Source organism: Mustela nivalis, assembly GCF_964662115.1.
Source record: "Mustela nivalis genome assembly, chromosome: 10".
NCBI lineage: Eukaryota > Metazoa > Chordata > Mammalia > Carnivora > Mustelidae > Mustela > Mustela nivalis.
In genome coordinates this window covers 53,262,528-53,285,512 of record NC_139029.1, presented here as the reverse complement: position 1 = coordinate 53,285,512, position 22,985 = coordinate 53,262,528, and the positions used below count along the sequence as shown (strand labels likewise).

Sequence of the window (22,985 nt, the reverse complement as noted above, 5' to 3'; positions counted from 1 at the left end):
CAATGTTTATAATGTATGCTAAAGTGTTTGTTTAAAAAAAAAAACCTCAATTCTAAGATGCTATATTATAATATTATAATAAAGATGGTATTAGCAATCCATGTGATTACAATTAAGTGCTTCAGTTCTGAAAAGAAAATTTCAATCTAGTATATAAGCTACCTACGATAGGGAGACATCATGAGGTTAATGAAAGACATTGTAGAGTATTATGACATTTGCAATAGATTCTCCTTGCTACTATTGAAGTTTATTTAGCCAAGATTTTACTGAATGATGTGTAAATGGATAGAAAATTAAACTAATAATATTAAGAGCAGGGAAATATCTAAAGATAAACAATAGGTCAGCTAAATTTTGCTGAGAAGAGAATTAAGTAATCCCATGATTGTCTTAACTTTCTGATTACTTTGCATATGGTAGGTAATCAGTATTTATTGATATGATTTGATTTGTGTCACTCGGGAGAATATATTGTGTCAGAGTGGCCTAAAGAGTTTAACGTAACTCTTAATAATGTGTTTCAAAATAAAGTCTTAGATCATTATATGCCTCATGGTCAGTCTGGATGCCTGTAAGATGCTTACTCTTGAGCAACCTGCACACCCACTCCCTTAAACCCATGGACACAGACCCTCGGGGAGCAGGGACGATGATCATGTATACCAGCTGGTTTTTAATTGGTTTTTATTCCCAAGAATGTTTGAGAACCATTACACAAATTATAGCCAACCTTAACAAAATCAAAGCAAAATGACAATTTAAATGTAACTACAAAACTTGTATCAAGTTTTGTAAATATTGATACAAGTAAAGAAGAGAGAACATATATATGTATATATATATATATATATATAAATATATAAATAATAAATTATATAGATATATAAAAAATATATTATATATATATGTGTGTGTGTGTGTGTGTATTTAGGAAAGACAGATGTCAAAAGAAAAGCCTAAGAGATTAAATATATAAATACACTCACCTGTTTCAGGTGTTTTGTGAGAAAAGGGGGAACTCCAGGGCTGCCAGTACTTTTTACCTGTTTCTTGACATCTCACTTGAAATATATAATTAGTGTCTGACTCCAAGTAGAATTCTGACTGTTGCTCATCTGTAAAATTGGCATCAAATTCTTTAACCTAAAATGAATGAATAACAATGTGAAACAATACAGTGTTCTTCGAAAACAAACAGTTCTTGTATTTAGGCAGAAATGTATGGAGAACCTATAATTATTATGATGATGACGATGATGATGATGATGTTCTAGGCACTCCTCTAGACCCTAGGAAAACAAAGAATAGGGCCCTTTATATAAAGCATGACCATAAATAACCAAATACGTCTTATTTAACATTAAAAGTGAAATACACATTGCTTTGTATTTGACAGTGCATTCAAGCTTTTAAATCTCAATTTAAGTCCAAAATGTAATATATTCTTAATTTTGGAGTAGCTGATTTTGATGGGATGGAGGAAGTGGGGAACCTCAACACAGTTGTTTGAATTCAGGCTTTCCCCCGCCCCCTTCTCCTTCAATCTTTCTCTCTCACTCTCTCTGCAGTTGGATATTTACATCAATAATTCTTCATGAATATTGAAATAATTTCACTTGCTAGTGATGACTTTTGGAGAAAATTACTCACAAACTAAGCTGCTAAACTGGTCCTTATTGTAGACTTTTGCTGATTCTATAAAGCCTATGTGTGTGTGTGTGTGTGTGTGAGAGAGAGAGAGAGAGAGAGAGAGGGAGAGAGAGAGAGAGAAAATAAAACACTTAAGAAGGCTGAGCTATGAAAACCCAATGGAAGATAAGCATGCACATAGCTGAGGTCTAAACTTACAAATCATTTTCTGGAACACTATGACCTGCTATAAACCATAATGAAAGATGACCCCCTGACAAGCTGGTTCAAATAGGAGAGAGAAACCAAGGCATTTACATACCTTCCGTATGTTGTGAGAAGTGGATTGACTGAAAAAAAGTGAAGCACGATTGCAAGTAACCATAAAACATGTCTAAAAATGCACTTATACAATAACCAGGAAGAAACAGTTACAAATACTCATGAAAAAGAAAGTTGAAACTGTAAAGATTTTTTTTAAAAAGAGCAAACTATCAATCCTACTGAGGGATTCTTCTGTGGAAACACAATCTTAACATAAATCTTTAAAACCTGCAATGTAGTGAAAATGTAAAATTCATGAAACTATCTGTTTTGGGAATGTCATCCATTTAAAGTACCATTCCGAGTTTCCATAAGCTATGTCTCCACCCTTGGCCCTTGGAATTTTGTGCCATGTAAGTATGACAGGCAGGCATCTAGGGTCTCGTGGGATCCAGGGAAGATTTTACTTGTAGTTGGAAGTTTGACTTTCAAATGTACTCTGCTTCTATTTGCTTCTCTTGGAAGGGAGTTATTCTCTAGTATGTCTCTTGCCATTACATTTATAGATAAGTCCCCTTGAAGAAGAGAAGTACACTGAAGCACAGCCAGAATTCTAAAATGCAAGAATTTTACAGAACTGTTAACAGACTTTTTTCCACCATGAGGCAACCCAGGTGACTGCTCAGGGTCTTGTAAGCACAAATTGTTACCTCAAGTTATTTTCAGAGGCTAAAACAAACATTGAGAGATGTAATTGAGTGCCTATGTAGAGATTATGATCTCAAGTGCAAGAAATATGACTATTTTTTGGCAGTTTATTTCTATTTAAAATCTTAATTCTGAATGGAGGTGAGGCATAGAAACTGATTCTCCATCAGTTTCTCTTAGGGGTACATTAAGTTTCCGGGAGCATCACTGGGTGGAGGGAAGGAGAATCTCCAGCCTAGTCAGACAGGTCTCTAATGTCCACTTCCTCCAGCCCTCTAGCTGGGGCAAGCCCAGGGTGAAGGAGCCCTTCTCAGGGACCTACCACTGTCTAAACTCTTTTGGTTCCTCTTCCTAACTCCCTCCACCCTTCTAACTTTCCCCTCTGCCTGCCCAGTTAATCTTTACATAGTGTTTGGTGGAGGAGGGAGTGGGATGTTGATTGAGAAAACTTGTCCTGACTAATCTCCCTTCTTTGTGATTATACCAGTATTTACACTTTTGAAATGCAAAGGTCAAATGTTTGATCCTTTGCTATCTGTACACTGTTCTATTAGCCTTTCCTGGAAAAGAAAGAATGCTTGGTTTTATGCACTCCAAGAACTGAGAAATGTTTTTACATTTTTAAATGGTTGTATGAAAATAAAAGAACATTTTGTGATGAATGGAAATTATATGGAATTCAAATTTCCATTTCCAAACTTGAAATTTTACCATGCCTATTCATTTGTATATTGCCTGTGGCTGCTTTCATACAACAAATGCAAAGTCAAGTCGTTAGATCAGAGAACTTAAGCCCTGCAAATTCTAAAATGTTTACTCTCTGGTCCTTGAATAAGAAGTTTTTTCACTTTCCGTGCTGATACTGCTCTTGCAAACATGGTGAATGTTTATAAAACCCACTGCATTTTCTGTAAGAAGTATAGCAAACTACCCCACAAAGTGATACAGTACAAGAAGGGCAAGGATTCTCTCTAGGTGCAGGGAAAGTGGCATTATGACAGGAAATAGAGTGGCTATGGTGGGCAGATAAAGCTGATCTTTTGGGAAAAGTCTAAAAAGTACAAAGAAGATTGTGCTGAGACTTGAATGTGTTGAGCACAACTGCAGATCTAAGAGAATGTTGGTTGTCAAGAAATGCAAGCATTTCTTGCAAGGGCCAAGTTCCAGTTCTAAGTTTCATATTTTGTTTTGTTATGAAGACAATAAAATCTTGAAGTTATATTAAAAAAAAAACAGGTTACCAATACCCTAATCGAGTTTAGTTAGAGAAAGGAGTCACCCTTAATCCACTTACTGGAATGTGCAGCAAAGACTTCTCTGCCTTACTATCACTACTGGTGGGCTCTTATTAAAGGCAAACAATAATATTTATAACTAATGTTTCACGTGTCATCTGCATGAACTACACGTTATAAAAATCATTGAAGATACAAAATACGATTATGGAACAGCCTGCCTTCCAGGGGACTATAGTTAAAGGATGGGGAAATAGAAGTATAAGCAGGTAAATATACAGCATGGTAATGCTCTTGAGATGGGATATACAGAAGTGAGCAAGGATTGCTGGTGAAGACTGTGAGCTTAATTTTTAACACAAGTTTGAGGTGCCAGGGAGATAATCCATGAGGATAAGCAACACGTAGATAAATATTTTCCCCATGGTGTCAGCCCTGCAGGATCACCTGAAGAACTGGCTGGTTCCCTTCAATACTTCAAAGTCTGTATAGGTTAGTTAAAGGCGGATGAAAACCAACCTCAATTCAGTAATCTTGATTTTTCAGGAGGGCTTCCTTTGCTCCACCGAACTAGTTGCATGGCTCTCCTCGTAGGTTAAAGCGAAGAGTAACAACAGCCAGTATTTACTGAACTTGAACTCTATTCCAGACTCGGGGCTAACTATATTATTTGATTGTCCCCACAACCATATGAGGTAGGTGACTATCTTATTCCTACATTAGGTATTGGGATAATGAGGCACAAAGAAGATAGGAACTTGCCCAAGGTTGCATAACTAGAAAATGGCAGAACCAGGCTTTAAATTCTAGTACTGTGCTCTAAGCCACATGGTTTTCTTGCATGGTTGGCTGCCTGTCTCTTTTAAGTAAAGAATCTTCCTCAAGTAATATGACAGAGGCACAGATGAAGTTGAAGATCAAATATGTAGTCCTTTATATCTCCTCCTCTCCTTGCCTCTGATTTCCTGTCTCCTGACAAGGGGATAAAGACAACACTTTGTATATGACCCAGATGAAATTGATAAAGTAGCAAATGTTAAAAATCAAACTTTCATTCTGGCTCTTACTGAGTAGACGGGTCATCTGGATAGAAATGGTAATTCACATTTCTCTGGGTGAATGGTTATATTTAGAGGAAGCATGGTAGAAGGGATAGGATATAGGTTTTGGATTGAAGCCTGTTCTTTCATTTCCCAAGTATTTTGGGTGCCCAAAGTAACATAAGGTCTGTGAGAGGCATTTAGTTACTAAAAGTGTAAGTTTGAAAAAAAACTGGCTTGAGGTCTTTCCAGCTCTGCATCCTCATTTCTGTAGCGGAGCTGATACTTACCTGTCCCAAAGGATCAGCATCAAGAGTAGATGAGATAACAAATGCTCTCAAGCTCCTTCATTTGCCTGCTTCTGGGTTACCAAATCTCAAAATGGCATAGTAGCACCAGCAGGGGGAGCAAAGAACAAGAGTTTCAACCAGAAAACGGTTTCTGAAAACTGTTCAGTGATACTGAAAGTGTAATTACTTTCTATTTTCTAAACATTTTCATAGCCTATAATCTCCTCCTAATTATGCCAAATAAGGGATTTCTGTATTATCAATAATATTATCCTATGATCATGACACTAAACAAAAGGCCCCAGGTGTCCTATTAGAATTAAATCCTATTGACTCAATATCTAAGACTCAGAGGATTTCATTTGAGTTGTTCTCAAATTTACCTAAATTCCACATTTGCAAGAGGATTGACTGTGGAGTTGTGTTTTGTTTTTATCCTGCTTGTCCCAGGCTTTAAGCGCAAACTTGCTGGGCACACATACGCCGTAACTATTTAGTCAATGAGTCCGGCAGGATCTTCACTTGATAATTGACCAAATGATGCACAATGTGGGATCACTTCTAAATGTAATCTAAACTGTAAAGTTCATATCACATTTCTGATGTAAATGAACAGGGGTAAATAAGGTTGATGTTAGGGATTTATTTTTAGAGAACAATCCTTAAAGCATGTCATGCAATCAGTATAGTTTTACCCTCACCTTCTCAACACTCTTGAAACACACTGCTCTGCAGCAAAGCTGATGGTTAGCATGATTCCAAAGATTAGTGTTAAATACATACCATTTTATTTAACTCCCTGAAAACAGATAAAGTCAAATATGGTACATAACTCTTAATTAAACAGAGCCAGAAATTCCAGTCCTTAATTAGTTTGACTAAATGGTAGTTCATTTTACTTAAAAATAATAAAATAGCATTTATTTTAAAATACACCAAAATTGGAACATTTTCCTTAGTCAGACTAGTGTTCTTCCATGGTTCAAATTAGTTTTTATTATAATGTTCACAAGTGCTGTTATGTGACATGACTTCATTAATGAACCTTGTACCAATGACTCTTCTAAGTCAGTTGGTAACTTGCCATTGACATTAAAGGATAATTTGTCTAGACATTCACTTTTTACTTTAACTTCATATAAGACTGAGGCCTATATTAGTTTTTTAAAATTTATTTAGAGATATAACTTATTTATTTGACAGAGAGAGAGACAGCAAGAGAGGGAACACAAGCAGGGGGAGTGGGAGAGGGAGAAGCAGGCTTCCTGCTGAGTAGGGAGCCCAAGGCGGGGCTCATCCCAGGACCCTGAGATCATGACCTGAGCTGAAGGGAGATGTTTAATGGCTGAGCCACCCAGGTGCCCCTGAGGCCTATATTAGTAACAAATCTTACATTTTGACTTGCATTTTTAATTTAAAAAGAGACTCTCATAAATCGGAAGTCCTTTTTTTGAAGTTATTACCAGAGATGCCTTTAAATTTTAGCATAGAATGCTTACATCTTATATATCATCACTGATGTAAATTTCACTCTAGGAGGCACGGAATTAAAAGGAGCCAAATAGATCTCTCTTAGTTGGTACTTGTCCATTTAACAACTTAAAAAAGGTTAAGAGGACATTTTCAGGAAACATGTATCCATTTGGAAACATATGGTAATGATTATTAAAATAAAAGTGGTTTTAGGGCCCCTGGATGATTCAATCAATTGAGCCTTGGCTCTTGATTTTTGCTCTGGTCATGATTTCAGAGTCGTGGGATCTAGCCCTGAGTCAGGCTCACACTCAGTACAGAATCGGCTTGAGATTCTCTCTCCCTTTGCCCCTCCCACCTCTCTCTCTCTCTCTAATAAATAAATAAAATCTATTTTTTATTAAAAATACTATTTATTAAAATAAATAAAATAATAAATAAATAAATAGTTTTAAACAAACAAAACTAAAGTGCTTTAAGGAGTGGTTCTAGGTAAAACTAGAGTGGTTTAAGGAGCACCTGGCTGGCTGTTGGTAAAGCATGCAACTCTTTTTTTTTTTTTTTAAGATTTTATTTATTTATTTGACAGAGAGAGATCACAAGTAGGCAGAGAGGCAGGCAGAGAGAGAGAGAGGAGGAAGCAGGCTCCCCGCAGAGCAGAGAGCCCGATGCGGGACTCAATTCCAGGACCCTGAGATCATGACCTGAGCCAAAGGCAGTGGCCCAACCCACTGAGCCACCCAGGTGCCCCAGAGCATGCAACTCTTGATCTTGGGGCCATGGTTTGAGCCCCGTGTTGGACATAGAGATTACATAAAAAACCCAACAAGCTAGAGTGGTCTGAGTATCAGACAAACAGATGAAAACATGTGAAATAGAACATCATAAGTCCATTGCAGGTTGACTTTTCTTTCATTCACTTATGTGCTAAAGAACAGTGAAAATTAGCTTACCTTCCAAGTTTGGTTTGTTGTAGTCCTGTATCTCATTTCACAGAAAACCTTTTCAAATTTTGTTTGACTATTCCAGTGAATTACTGTCTTGGGCACTGCAGTATTTATATCCTCAGCCCTGGAAATGATGGATGCAGAAGGTATCACTAGAAAATTAAATGAATAAATAAATACTTAGCAGTTTAAAACTTGCCTTGGGAGAAATCAATATCTTTTCATTAATAAATAGACGTTTTAAAACTCAAAATACTAAAAAACAATTTCGTGATCTGATTAACAATATTCACTTGTTTTCTAAGCTATTGTGTAGGCAAAACCTGCTGCTGTTAAGTAAAATTCTGTTCAACCTATTTTCTATTTCTTTTAAGTGGGACTCTTATAGTCCACCTTTCCTCCACATCCTATTCCCTTATAATCCTAAATGATGAAATTCCAAAGTCTGGCCTTATTAACAAAAGAGAGTGAAAAATAGATAAAGGAGATATCTATTTCTTCCTGCATCCATTTAGGGGAAAAATGATGTTTTGCATTCTAAATTTAGTTCAGAGAATCTGATTTGATAAGATATTAAATTGAGACCTTTCACAATAATATTTTTATTCTCTTGTGTCTTAGGGAAACATATGGAAACATATGAATAATTAAATCTATTGGTAACTTATTTTGTTATCTATTAAAATAAATCTCTACTTGAAAGTATGATTTGAACAAAGCAAGTCTCATAAGACTCTAAGGCTTTATAAATTATTGCCATGCTCTGTGATAATAATTTTCAAAAAGAAAGTGAAATTCTGTTGGGTTATGTTACTATAGTTTTGTTGTACCCTATAGGAGTAAAGGTGTAACTGGAATTTCTGTATTTCTAAATTGTATTAATTCTTGTACATTTGTTCTGTCTGAACAGAATTAAATCATTGGCACGTCCCATTTCTCCTATGTGTACCACAGAACAATGAAAACCCATGACTTTGTTAGACTTATTATTTAACAAAGAACTGAAGAGCCTATATGTGTGTTTTTAAGGACCATTATTGTAGCTTAATATTCTCTATGGATTAGTTTCCTTTTCATTTATTCTAGGGGTATAAAGGATTCTTTGGGAATATGATTGTTTTATTATTAATGATTTAGTATCTAAAACTATTTGCCCAGGTATATGATTTATAGAGAAATACAAAAATTAAAGAGTTGCTGTTTAGTAGCACCGTCCTATAATACTATAATAAAATCCTTGAGCTAAAGCTAACGTAGGAAGGAAGTAATGACAAAAATCAGTCTAATTAAAGAGATTACTGCACTGAACTTTTATCATCCGAATGCCACTGTTGATTTCCTTTTACTAGTGTAGGCTTCTTGTAATGAGGATCAGTATTTGCAGATTTCTGTAGTCAGAGAAGTTTCCCAGGGTTCTGAGACCAATTGGGACCATTTAAGCACCCTCAGGCTAAATTACCCACCCACTCTTCCCTCTCTTTTCTGAGTCTGGCCTTATTGGTAGAGTAGCACAAGCATTCCTGAGACCCTTCTGCAGAAAGAAATACTTCAGGGAGGAAGCAAAGTCTGTTTAGTCCTATGAGAAATGCAGATGGAACAGTAAGTCAGGTTTAAAATAGAGTCAGCACAGGGCAGGTCGATGCAACAGAGACCTAAGCTTTTAGGTTTGCATGACCTCATATGTTTTCAAATAAACATGCTATGTAATAAATACTTGACTATGTTAAATGACTCAAATGTTGAGCGTTTGCTCCCATTGCTTAGGTTTCAAACATTCCCATCGTATCTTAGGTTTTTAAAAAACTGTCAAATTCATCATAGATATCATGTGTTTAGTCTTCACTTGTATTGAAATGAAGTACTGGATTTATAGTCTTTTGGTATCTTCTGCTCCATAAATATGAGCTTAACCGAAATCATCCCTAATGATAAAAACAGAAATAATTGGTACTGGGATGTCCAAATAGATGTCCAAATGTCCACATATATTTACCTATGTGAGAATTAGCTTTCAAAATGGCAGCTAGAAGACACTGCACTTTCTGCACTGGCATTTATTTCTCCACAGAAGCTGAGGCACACCTCTCCCAGTCCCTTTGGCACAGTGTTACTGCACTAGTAGCTCAGGCCTGCCTTTCAACCCAGCCATCTAACTTAATTAAAGCCCAGCCCTGTAGCTGTTTTGTGGAAATTGTTCTCAGGGGAATCCTCTGCCCCCAGTTTCATAGAACAGTTCATTTATCTAACTTGCAATGTCTTATTCTTAAAAGTGTGACAAATGAATATAGCTCATCCATTAATTATCTGGTAGCTTTGTTGGGTGGAGTGTCCTACACAGTCAACCTATGTTTTTCTACCTGAGTTTCTAAGAGTCTGTTTTGAGATTTAGAGAAAAAAAAAAAAAAAAGAGGTGGAATAACAACTCCAAACAAGAGGCTTTCTGGTCCACAGTGTGAGAAGTCAGATTTGAAAGTGGTAGCCAGATGAGATTTTCCCTTTGTGGGAGAAAGGGTGGTGATTAACCTTCTTCACAAGACAGCAAGTCTGCAATAAAATCTGGCTCTCCTTCTTACCAACTGTGGGATCTTGAGCAAATTATTTATTTCTTTCTTTATCTGTAAAACGGGTACAGTAGTACCATGTATGATTGTTTCCAGAATTAAGTGTGATTTACATGTTAATTGTCTGGAACACTGTAGGCGTTTAATAAATGGATGTGATGATAGTAAGATCACAATGATATTAATAGCAGTGATACTAGTAATAAATAATTTAGTTCTAAAAGATGATATTGCCAAAGTGTTAACAGGACATGGTAGCCTCTAAACACCCTTAATCCGTTGAGGGGACCTTGTTTTAAGAAAAGGGAATTTTATGGCATCCTACCTCAAACTGTAAATTTACAAAAACAGGTACACCATGGTCAAGAGAACTATACATTGTGGACTACATCATCATAGTCAGCAGTGTTTGTTTTCAAATCCAATATTCAGAGCATAGGGACAGACTTTTCAACCAAACCTGTTAGCTGGAATAGTTGAGTTTAGTTGAAGCAGAAGTTGAGAAGTTGAGATATTAGTTCCAGTGGAAGACCACAGTGGTCCCCAAAGGATACCCATGTTGTACTGCAAAAGGTGAAACATCTTCTAGATCACTAATCAGCAGGGAAGTTGTCATGCTTTTAAATAAAGACTGAGGATAGAAGATGAGGATATTGGAATTGGAGCTTCCTAGCTCCACAGTCTCAAAATTTATAATGCCACCTAGCCTTGATTCCCTTAAGTAGAAATTACAGTCTCTTCTACAAAATAGGGTTGTTTGGGGGGTTAAATGAGGTAATTTTTGTAAAAGCAGTTAACACTTAAGAAAGCGCTCCATAAATATGAGCTTAACTGAAATCATCCTTAACGATAAAAACAGAAATAATTGGTACTAGGATGTCCAAATAGAGGGTGATTCACTTGGTGCTCTTTGGCTGAACTTTGGCTTTAGGACTGGGATGTAGCTCTAAAGAACTCAGGGGCAATTACCTTTTGGAATTTATCTTAAGGGAAAAAAAAAAATACCAGTGATGCCTAGGTGGCTCAGTTGGTTGAGCACTTGCCTTTGGCTAAGCTCATGATTTCGGCGTCCTGGCATGGAACTGAGTTGGGCTCCCTGCTTAGTGGGGAGTCTGTTTCTCCCCCTCTTTCTCCCCTTCCCGCCCATGCTTGCACACACTTTATCTCTGACTCTCTTAAAAATAAATAAATAAAATCTTAAAAAAGAAAAAAAAAAATTATCCAAAAGGTTATTCATGGTACTATAGTTTATAATGGTGAAAATTTGAAAACAGCCTACATTTCCAACAATAAAAGAGTGATTAAAGACATTCATTAAAAATAATATTGTAGGGGTGCCTGAGTGGCTCAGTGGGTTAAGCCTCTGCCTTCGGCTCAGGTCATGATCTCAGGGTCCTGGGATCGAGCCCCGCATCGGGCTCTCTGCTCAGTGGGGAGTCTGCTTGCCCCCCCCCTCTCTGCCTGCCTCTCTGCCTACTTGTGATCTCTCTGTCAAATAAATAAATAAAATCTTTAAAAAATAATAATAATAATATTGTAGATTCAAAAAATAGAAGTATTTATATTATAAGTTTTAGAAGGGAAGTTCTAAAGTATCTGAAGCAAAACCTGGCTGGTAAAAACAGAGACGTCCACATAATTCACCATTTTTTATGTTTTTTGTAAAACTTAAAAAAAAAACCCACAACTTTCAAAATAGTATATACAATAGAATTCTTTAGTATGCTATACTTCTCACAATGTAAGACTTATCATAGTTTATTATAATCCTTGTTTCTTTCCATCTTCCCTGGTAGATTACAAGATATTTAGGACAGTAGATATCTTGCTTATCTTATTATTCCTAGCCCGTAGAACAATGCTTGAACATAAGAAGTTCTCAATAAATATGTGTAAAACCACATGCATCCATGTAGAAATAAGACTGGAAAGATATGCAACAAAATGGTAGCCGTACTTATCTTTGAGTTGTCTCAGGCTGGGTAGTTCTTGTTTTCTGTATCATGACCTGCAGGACCTTTGGGGGAACTCCTTTCAGAGCTAGACTTCGTTTGACTAGGTCAGTACAAATGAGTTGTTTAGTTGTAAAGACATATTAATTTCTCATTCTTACCTATATCATCCAGATTAATTTGCAGTTGTTTTGACTTCTCCATGCCCAATGCATTTGCAGCTTGGACCCAAACCAAATATTTCTTGCCACCTTGCAATGAATCAGTAGAGATGTTAATACAACTTGAAGAAAGATATTGTTGCTCTTCTTTTGTCTCTAAACTTAAAAAAAAAAAAGTTGTGATGACAGTTATGTTTGGTTTGAAAGAGTTATTCCTCAATTTTTTAAAATATTTTATTTATTTATTTGACAGAGAGCTAGAGAGAGAGCACAAGTAAGCAGAGCAGCAGGGAGTGGGGGGAGAGAGAGAAGCAGGCTCTCTGATGAGCAGCGAGCCTGATGTGGGGCTCGATCCCAGGACCCTGGAATCATGACCCGAGCCGAAGGCAGCCGCTTAACCAACTGAGCCACTTGGGTGCCCCATTCCTCAATTTTTTCATACTACTTTTTTAGCCTGCTTTCAGAATACAAAATTTATTTAATTTTGAAAATTTTTAAAAATAAATTCAAGACTCTTCAGGGCCAGACTTTGACTTTCATGAGTCTTACGTCCTTTTGCCTTTATGGATTGATTCTTATACCCAGAAAAAAAATAGAACATATGTGTGTGGGTATGTGTATACTTATATAGATACATATATATGTTCATATAGGTTTTGTTCTATGACTGTTGATATAAAAGCAAATATATCAATATTACATCTTAAAACATTTTCTTTGACCTAATGGTTTTTTTCTTCTGATTTTATTTCATTTATATATTTTTTGAAGATTTTATTTATTTATTTGACATGGGGAGGGGAGGGAGTGAGAGCAAGCACAAGCAGAGGGAGAAGCAGGTTTCCACTGAGCAAGGAGCCCAATGTAGGACTCTATCCCAGAATCCTGGGATCATGACCCGACCTGAAGGCAGCCGCTTAGCGCACTGAGCCACCTAGATACCCCTTTTCTTCTGATTTTAAATGAAATTAAGCATTTTCATGGACTCCTAAAGATATCATTGGTCCTGGGCATTATGCCTACAGGATAAGTTGACTCTAGACTGAGCTTGAAATAAATGAGTACCCTCTGGGAAGGAGCATTGCATAGGAGCTCAGTACATGGGCTTTGAGTTGACATTTCTACCAGATATAGAGTGAGGGGTAAGAATGGCTTGAAGGATCAGGATAGGGTGAGAGATCTGGATGGGGTAGAGAAAGACCAACCTTCCAGGGGAAAAAAACAAAAACAAATAAACAATAACAACCCCCACCCCCGGCATGTTGTAAAACAAATAACTGAAGTGGCATGCCATTTTCAAGAAAGTTCCGCATGTTAATTCTCTGGAGCATGAATGTGCAAGAAATATCTTGAAGTAGACAAGATCAGAAAGACTTCCTGTGGACTTTGAAATGAGCACTGGCTGGATCTGGTGGCTGATTAGGTAAGGCAAAAAGGAAGTCATTTGCTGCCAAAGAAGATGGAGAAGATAGAGGAGAGAAGCACAGTTTGGAGTGAGAAATAGAGCTACTAAATCATCACTTCAAATTATATTTATCTAAGCTTTTATAATGGAATGAGTGAGAATCTCTAATCAGCCAGTTTAACTTAGTGAATTTTCAAATGTTATTTGTTAAGGCTAAAATTTTAAATTTTATTAGTTTCATTGGCTTTTGTTAGCAAGTTTGAGCCTTTCTGTTGTATCTGTTAAAAAATTTCTGGGACACCTGCCTGGCTCAGTCAGTAGAACATGTGTCTTTTGATCTGGGGGTCCTGAGTTGGAGCCCCATATTGGGTGGAGAGATTACTTAATCAGTCTTAAAAATTTCTACTCCACAATATTTTTAAGGGGTAGAGACTGAAGGTAGTGGTGAGGGGAGTATTGGGAAATGTTTCTTCCCTTTTCTTCTGGTTTCTGTGAGGAGAAACTGTTCTCAAAACTCCTCTGTTCTCCTCTGTCCCTCCTTCCCTCATCCTTCTTGAAGATAGACCCGATTCTACTAATGAAGAACTGGATTGTACACCTCACAGTCCCTTCCTCTCTCCCATTTTCCCTTGGGAGTCAGAAGACCACAGGAATTATCTTTTCTGGTCTTCTCTAATAAACTATAAGATTTAGAGGAGTTGGTCCCCAAGTGGGGTTGTGCAGCTGTTTAATACTGGCTGTGATTGAGGGCAACGGAAGTAACTCTGTTTATTCTGGGAAGATCAGTTTAGAAGGTTTACTTTTGCCACATACCAAAGCCATGCTCTCCATTAACAAGCTTCTTCAGTAATAAATATTATAAAGTATTTAAAATGCTTCATTATTTAAATATATATTTTAAAATATTTAGACATAACTATTTTTATATTTCTGTTTTCACCTATTGGCTTTTTTATTTCTCTCAGTTGGTTTAGAATTCATGAGGAAAATTTGCAGAGATAAATATTGAGCCACCTCAGACTCTTAAACACCATTATCTGTACTCAGATCCATTCATAACACGAAAGTGGTTTTCACTAGACTTCACTAAGTTTGAACCCTTTGAACTATGAACTCTTCTGATTTCCTTTTCTTAAGTGTCTCAATCAGATTTTCAATATCCTGGTAACTACATCTAAGTTACAATTTCCACTTGTTCTTTAAGCTTTTTGTTGTGACTTCTGTCTTCATTTTTCCCATGAAAATACTCTTCTAAAACGGTATCCTTTCCAAGGTGAAATCCTCCAAATCCTCTTTGTAGCAGTCTTCCCTCTTGAAAACTTACAAGTCTTAGCTTCCTTTGGCTACCCAGATCCTGCCTTCTGAATGAAAGAGCCTACATCTTTTTCTCACACATGCTTAGTGACGTCTTTCCTTCTTTAGCCCTCTACTTGGGTTGCCCACTCTACTCCTCTAACCCCACCACAGTGAGGGTCAGTCTGTTGGTGCTTACTGTTCTTTCAGCTCACTCAACTTCCTGGTCCAGTGACAACAATGGACAAACATTCCACACATAAAATACTGAATATCTGTACTCTCACTGGGAGCAGTTGCATTTGTATATCTGCCTGAGAACAGAACTATAGCATATTTATAACTGAATCATATATTCTTCTTGCCCATTTCTCCATTATTGTCAACAGTATGCTGCCTTTCTGATGTCCTTGGTTTACCATTTAACAACTTTTCCTCCATCACTTAAGAGCCAACCATAGAAGGTGAAGTATTTCTTTAACTATTATTTTCTTATCTTTTGTTCCTGTTTTGATAGCTATGGCCAGGGTCTAAGCCTTAGCTCTATATTATCTGTTTGGTATATTACTTATAGATTCCTATGTTAATTTTATTACATTGTGAAACCTAACAATATAGATCTATTAACTTGGAGGGAAACAACCTTGGAATTTGAACAAAGGTGAAAAGACAAGTACCCTAAATTCTTATATTTGACAAATAGAAAGGCTTCACAAATTTGTATGTCATCTTCGATTAAGGGTCATGTTCGCTTTCTCTGCACTGTTCCAATTATAGTATTTGTGCTGCTTAGGCAAGCACAGCTGGGTTTCTTTATCTAATACCATCAACTTTTTTCTGTCCTGGGGGACTGACTTGATAGGATTTATGTGGAAGGAAGAGTTTAAAAATCACAATCATTTCACCTCTACGGGTGCACGCTTTAGGTCCTATTAATCTATGCATCTATTCAGCAACTCCCCCAATTTCTCCAGCCCCACAGTATCCCAGCCAGGATTATAACTTGCCAGCCACTATGATCTGTTAGACTCTAGAGTGGCATGTTTGCTGAGACACAGAACTCAAGGGAGGAAAAGAGAGACCAGCCTCACTCTACCATGCGATAAATGCATTTATGAATCAAAATACTATAGAGTTTATATATCTGTATTTTTAAACTTAAAGCCACCACCAGAGCAGGAGAAGCTCAGCAGGCAACCAAGGAATCTCTTTAAGGCTGACAGGAATAATGTGGATAAGGGTGAAGAGTCTACATGGCATGGAGGTGGCAGTAACTACTCTAGTTCAGCTCAGGTTTTTAACCCTCAGTGTATAGTTTCCAATGCTACCTCTTTCCTTTCAGCAGCAGGGAGATCACTATGAGCACCAGGCTAGGACAAGGACATGTCATAATGATGAAAACCTCAGGGCATGGGTTTTAGAAAAAAAAAAAACAACCTAGGTTCAAATCCCAGCTCTGCCCCTTGATAAAATGTGGGACTTGGAGCCTGTTACCTAACCTCAGTGTACTTCGGTTTACTCATCTGACAACAGAATAACATCATTGTGATCATGAATAATAAGTGAGTGAGAGAAGGAAGCATGGAGCAGGTGGTTTCACATGCAATAAAGAGCTTATTGAACACACAATAATTATTTTGAATTAAAAGGTATTTATGATAAGATTTACACATTCTAAAGAATACAAATGAAACCTTTAAAGCTGTTATATTTCAACAAGCAAAATTTCTTTTGTATTACTTGTATATGAAATCAAACCCTTCCATTAAATTCAGATGTTTGCATAGTTCCCTTATATTTCTTTTGAAATAAGATGGAATGTAAATAAATTACAGAGAGTTTGTTTTGAGGTATGCTAAACTCATGCTCAATAAAATTTCAAATGTGAAAATAAGAAGATGGCAAATATAGGTAAGTAGCAAGTAGGGCATCTCTGAGTATTTTCCAGTTACAGAAAACCACATGTATGTCCTTGGTTTGTGGCTAATTCTTTTATCTTTTATATTGAGACCACAGTCAAAATGGAAATATATTCTTAAACCGACATTAACCATAGTTATTAGGTAATTTAATTCTGCTTTTAAAGTCTAACTCCTTATTAGCACCTAGATTACAAACACTGTTTTAGATGAAGAACTAGTAATAATGAATGAATGACTATAACTTTGGGGCAATTTTTACATGAAACTGTATATTGCAAAGTTTTCAAATTTCTTATTTCTATTTCTGGTTTCTGTGTGCTTATTAACACATAACGGATTATTTGTTGAAGGAAATCAGCATGATTTATATGTCTCCAAAGTTTCCTCGCCCTAGCTGTTTTTAATAGATTTTCAGTAAACACTGCCAATCTATGGTAATAATGGTGAATGGTATTTTCTATTTATTTAGCCACTCATTCAGCAAATATTTATTTAACTTTCACTATGGTCTGAGCACTACTTAAGACACTGGGAGTACAACAATGGACAAAACAGATAAATGTCCCTCTCATTCTTTCTTTCTGAGCCTATAGCACTTTCGCAAACATGGAGAACGTTTCCAAAACCCATCGGACTTTCTGCAAGAAGTATGGCAAGCACCAACCCCACAAAAGTGACACAGTACAAGAAAGGCAAAGATTCTCTTTAGGCGGGAAAGCAGCCTTATGAAAGGAAGCAGAGTGGTTATGGTGGGCAGACTAGGCTGATTTTCCGGAAAAAGGCTAAAACTACAAAGAGGATTGTGCTGAGACTTGCATGTGTTGAGCCCAACGGCAGATCTAAGAGAATGCTGGTTGTTAAGAGATGCAAGCATTTTGTATTGACAGGAGATAAGAGAAAGGGTCAAGTGATATAGTTCTAAACTTCGTATTTTGTTTTATCATGAAGACAATAAAATCTTGAGGTTATATTTACTTCATTTGTTTACAGTTTGTCTTTTAAGAGGAAAATAAACTAGTGCCAGCAGTGAAATTCCTCTTGTGGGGCAGTTTGTGCTTGAAAACAAACAAAATACAACAGGTAAAGTCCCAGCCTTCATGGAGCACGCATTCTGGTGGAAACGATATGCCACGTGGTGATAATGTTTAGAAAAAAAATAAAGCAAAAAGGGAGTAGGAAGTGCTTGAAGCAGGAGTGGGGATTTTTTTCTTTTTCTTTCTTTCTTTTCTTTTTTTTTTTTTTTTTTTGGAAGGTGAAGATGAGGAAGGCCTGTCTAGGAAGGTGACTTTCCTCCTTTCTGGAGAAAGAGCATTCTAGAGATACTCAATGACTCAGAATCTTGCTTGTCCTGTTCAAGGAACAGCAATGACATCAGTGATGTTTGGTTTAGGCAAGACTGATAGAAAGGGATTAAACATGAGATCAGAGAGTCTGGAGGAGGGGAATTTCAAAGTTATTGTAAGGTCACACAGAGCCATTGAAGGATTCTGGCTTTGATCTGTGAGTGAAATGGGAAGTTTTGAGCAGAGGAGTGACATGATCTGAGGTGCATGTGAAAAGAATTACTGCAGCTACTTGTATAATAATAACTGTAGGATAATAACCGCAAAAGTGGAGGCTAGGGCACATTTAGGAAGTTCTTCTACAAACTCAGCGGGAGGGATGATATTGTTTGGCTCAGGGTTGCAAAGTAGGTAGTAAAAAGAGGTCAAATATGATAGGTTTTGCTGATTAATTTTGTTAAGGGCATGGTGGAGAGGAATCTAGGAGGACTCCAGTGATTTTGACCTAAATAATATGAAGATGGAGTTGCCATTTACTGAGAAGGGGAATGCAGTGTGAGTAAAGGAAACAGGGTATTTGGTACTGAACAGGTTGGCTTAGAGATGGCTTTTGGATGTCTAAGAGAGAGTGTTGAATAAGATGTTAGATATATGGTAGCTGTGGACAGAGGAGATGTCGAAATGAGGTAAATTGTGAAGTTTTACACTTTGAATTTGCGTTATGTCTTTTAGGTAATGAGTATAGATAGAAATAAAAGAAGATCCTAGGAATAAAGCTATGGGGACCTATTACTTTACTAGAAATGAAGAGGCAACAGCCAAAGAGTCTAAGAAAAAGTGTTCAGGAAGTTTGGAGGAGAATCAAAAGGCAGCAGTGTCCTCCACGCCAAAAGAAGGAAGTGAAAATCTTAATTAAATGCTCCTGATAAGAAAGATAAGGACTGAGAGAAACCATTGGATTTGCTAATGGGGAAGTTGCCAGTGACACTGATAAGACCTGTCTCAGTCTACCGCAAAAATTTGACTAAACTAGGTTAAAGATGAGAGAGGAAGTAGAGACAGAAAATACAGACAACTCCTTGAGTTTTGCCACAAAGAGGAGCAGAGAGATAAGATAGTGGAGAGAGGAAGGACCAAGAAATTTTGCATTTTTCAAGAGGGCAGATGCTGAAGCTTGTTTGAAAACTGGTGGGAATGATCCAGTAAAGATAGAAAAGATGACCATGCAGAAAAAAAGAGAGGAAAATTGTTGGAGCAGTGTCCTCCAAGAGATAGGAGGGGTAAGATCTAGCACATGAGGTGGAGAGTTGACCTCAGGGCAACTGCAGTTCATCCACAGTAGTAGAAAGGAAGACCAAGTATTTGGGTCAGATGTTAATGCATCAGTAGATGGAGGAGACTTATGGTATTTCTCATTGCTCCCATTTTCTCAGTGAAATTAGAAAGCAGGTCATTAATAAAGAATGAGGAGGGAGAAAAGACACCGAAGACCAGAAATGAGAGGAAAAAGTAATGAAATAATTATTGACTTAGTGGGTGAATGACTTGGCCAGTGATAGGTGGCAGGATTGTGGGTGGCTATCTGGGCCCATTGAGATTAATGGTCATTAGTACAAAGTCCCATCAGTCAGTAAGTTTGTGTTTGTCCCCAGTCAGAATTAGCTTTCCTAATATGGGTGCAGAATCAGTGAGGAAATGGATTTAAAAACATGAACTGCTTATTAGGTCCTAAAAGAATTACTGAAATATAAGATCACAGTCTTCTAAATATTTAGAATCATGCCTAGGAACTCTTTCTGCTTATTAGGAATATGCATATGGAGGAGAAGTAGAAATGGCCCAAACAAGCAGAACTTATGAACTGACAGAATAGGCAATTGACCTAGAGGGTCTAAAATGATATTTCATCTAAAAATAATTGCCTTACTGATCTCTCACAGTGCCTGAAAATTCCATCGTTGGTGTTATTCTAATAAGTTTATGACCTTGTCATGCAAAGAGATGGTGCCTATCTACAAAAAAAATCTCTAGAATTTAACATGGTAATGAGAAGTCACAAAATGCTAAATAAATATTTGCTAAATTAGCTTGAATGGAATGGAATGAAGGGCCATCGTGCATTCATTTTTATTCAACAAGTATTTATTGAGTAGAAGACACTGCAATAGACATTGCAAGAATTTCCAAGATAAAGAACATATTTACATGACACTGTTGAGGGTAAGAGACAATAGTAGGTAGATGTTTATTAGCAGAGTTTCTTCTTCTTTGGTTTCTCCTATCACCACTTATTGATATATAGCAAAATACAGAGGGGTAGAGGAGGGTGTGTGAATTGCTGTGCAATTCTGCTGGTGGGATTACCAAAAAGATACTAGGGAGAAAGAAAGCTTTTGTAGCAACACAGATATAATTCCTTTCTTTCACAACTTAACCCAACACCAGTAGAGAAGCCCTGATGGACCCATAGGGTGCAGTGGAGGGAATACCACCTTTCTGCCACTAGTGGAACACAGTGGGTGGACTGAGGTAAAATACCTCTTCTGTATATGTGATTTTACTGGAAAACAGAACCACATGGGTTGGAAGTGAAACCTTACAAATGCTGATCTCTATACCTATCTGCCAAAGTGGAAAACACCCTGAGAACCAAGGATCTAGAATAACCTTTTTAAACTATTTCAACCACAGATTTTTTCTGGGGGGAAAGATCTTTTTGATGGTTATAAAAATTAACTTTATTTTCTCTAATTTTTTTCAACTCATTGGTGTGTTTTTAATTAACTATAAGATGAACAGATATTTATTCCTTTTCCCAATTTGTCTTAGAGGAGCTCTTTCTTTGAATTTGCTACAGGAGAATGTTCGTTTTTATGCTAATCCTTCACATCTTTTACATCCTTTTTAAAATATGATAAAATTACATTAATCTGGATTTAATTCGGAATTTGGGTTAAGTTTGTCTGAGTTTGACTATAATTTACTGTTATATTTCAGAAATACTGTGAAAATGTTTTTTCTAATATGTAAGACTTTGTATTATTATTATTTAACTAGATTGTGAAGGGAGAATGTGGGAAATGTCTATTCCTACTTATTGGAATAATCACTCAATAAATATTAATTGAGCAGTTACAATGCAGCAGGCCCTAGTTGAGGCTCAAGTGATAACAGAAGTGAACAAAAATTCTTGCCCATATTGAGTTTACATTTCTAGTCTGAATGAATATGTGGAGTTTTCCTTTGACATAGGCACAGCAGCTAAAAAATTAGTCTTACTTGTAATTTTTATTATTTTTTCCAGGAAAGTCTTACTTTTAGAATGCATTAAACATCTCTTTCTAGATATTCATCTACTTACAATAACTATTGCTTGGAAATAATGTAAATAAAATTATTGTTTATAAAATCTTATAAATGATCATTTTATTGGCCTTATGTTAATCTCCTCATCCAGATCAGTCAGTTTTGATGTAAGAACAAATCAAACAAGCCTAGGATGTCAGCCTTGAGTGTTGCCAAAATACTCTGCCTTTTTGTTGTTGTTTTTAAGCATTTACTATTTGCAATATACTTTTTATAGTTTGTGTTCTTATAAACTTTGGAACCCAGTATGGTATTATCCTCATTTCATAGGAAGCTATGGCTCGGCAAAGCTAAATAACTTTTCCAAGATCACACAGCTAGAAATTATGTCAGATACTGTTAGATGATAGTACTAGATTCTAGCAACCATACTCTTCTCCTAAGTACCCATCCAGATAGAGTAGACATGTAACCCAATGGGATGCCATGGAAGTCTGTGGGTGGGGGGGATGTTATTTTTCCTTCACCACTTTTCCTGCTTGGAACTGCCCAGAGGTGCAGCTTCTAAGGATTAAGGTCAACACAGTAAAACTTGTAGAGGAGAAAGGTGGAAAAAGCCTTTGGAATATCATGCCAGCTTTGTAATTCCTACCACTATGGCTTGATATAAGTAAAACCTGGTCTGTTTAAGTCATTGCATTTGGGTTTTCTGCTATTTGCATCAGAAAAGACAACGAACTGATAAATCTCAGAACTGGAAATCCAAAGTAAAACTTGAAACTCTCTGTTCTTTCCAATGGATAGTTCTGAAAGCATGCTCTTTTAATAAATGTATTCTTACCACTTTAAAGGTGACCTTTTGAGTACCGAGAACAATCTCAATACTCATAACTGCTACAGGTATTTCTCACTTTATAAGCTAGATGTATTTCTCAAAAAACCCATGTGTAAATAACTTAAACATATGAAACTGAATGCAATTAATGGATTTTAAGAGAAACTATAATAAACAGTCAAAATATTTGGAGAATTTTTTTAATGATACAAAATAGGGAATTAGGTGGTGGTTGGCAAATTTTTGTTCAACAAATACATCTTCTCAAATTGTGGTATGCCAGTTCCAAATTTATAATGCAATTTCATTGTCTGGAACCTGAGTTGGCAAGTAAGTGGGACCTGAAAGAATTAACTCATATCCACTAGGTTGGCAATAACCAATAAGATAAAAATAAGAGTTGGCAAGAATGTGGAGAAGTTGGAATCTTCATATACTTCTGATGGGAATGTAGCTGTTTTATAAGACAGTATGGCACTTCCTCAAAACATTAAACAGAATTAACACATGACCCAGCAATTCTATTCCTAAGCACATGCCCAAGAGAAGTGAAAAACCTATGTCTACCAAAAATCTTGTACATGAATATCTCAGAAGCATTACTTATAATAGCCAAAAAGTGGAAACAACCCAGATGTCCATCAGCTAATGAATGGATAAAGTAAATGTGGTATATTC

General features: G+C 36.6%; 1 protein-coding gene and 1 pseudogene across 2 annotated transcripts in view; one reads left to right on the top strand and one right to left on the bottom strand.

Moving 5' to 3' along the window:
* The window catches only part of IL23R (interleukin 23 receptor), a 61,321-nt gene that overhangs the window by 25,234 nt on the left and 13,102 nt on the right, over positions 1-22,985 (bottom strand). Inside the window, exons 5-7 of the mRNA XM_082686434.1 lie at positions 12,264-12,424; positions 7,596-7,741; positions 990-1,146 (exon numbers count right to left, since the gene is read on the bottom strand). Coding sequence (XP_082542560.1) covers positions 990-1,146; positions 7,596-7,741; positions 12,264-12,424 — 464 coding nt within the window. The remainder of the gene's footprint in view (positions 1-989; positions 1,147-7,595; positions 7,742-12,263; positions 12,425-22,985) is intronic.
* On the top strand, positions 17,476-17,799 carry LOC309842242 (large ribosomal subunit protein eL42 pseudogene; annotated as a pseudogene). The gene has a single exon. The product of its transcript is annotated as a large ribosomal subunit protein eL42 pseudogene (transcript).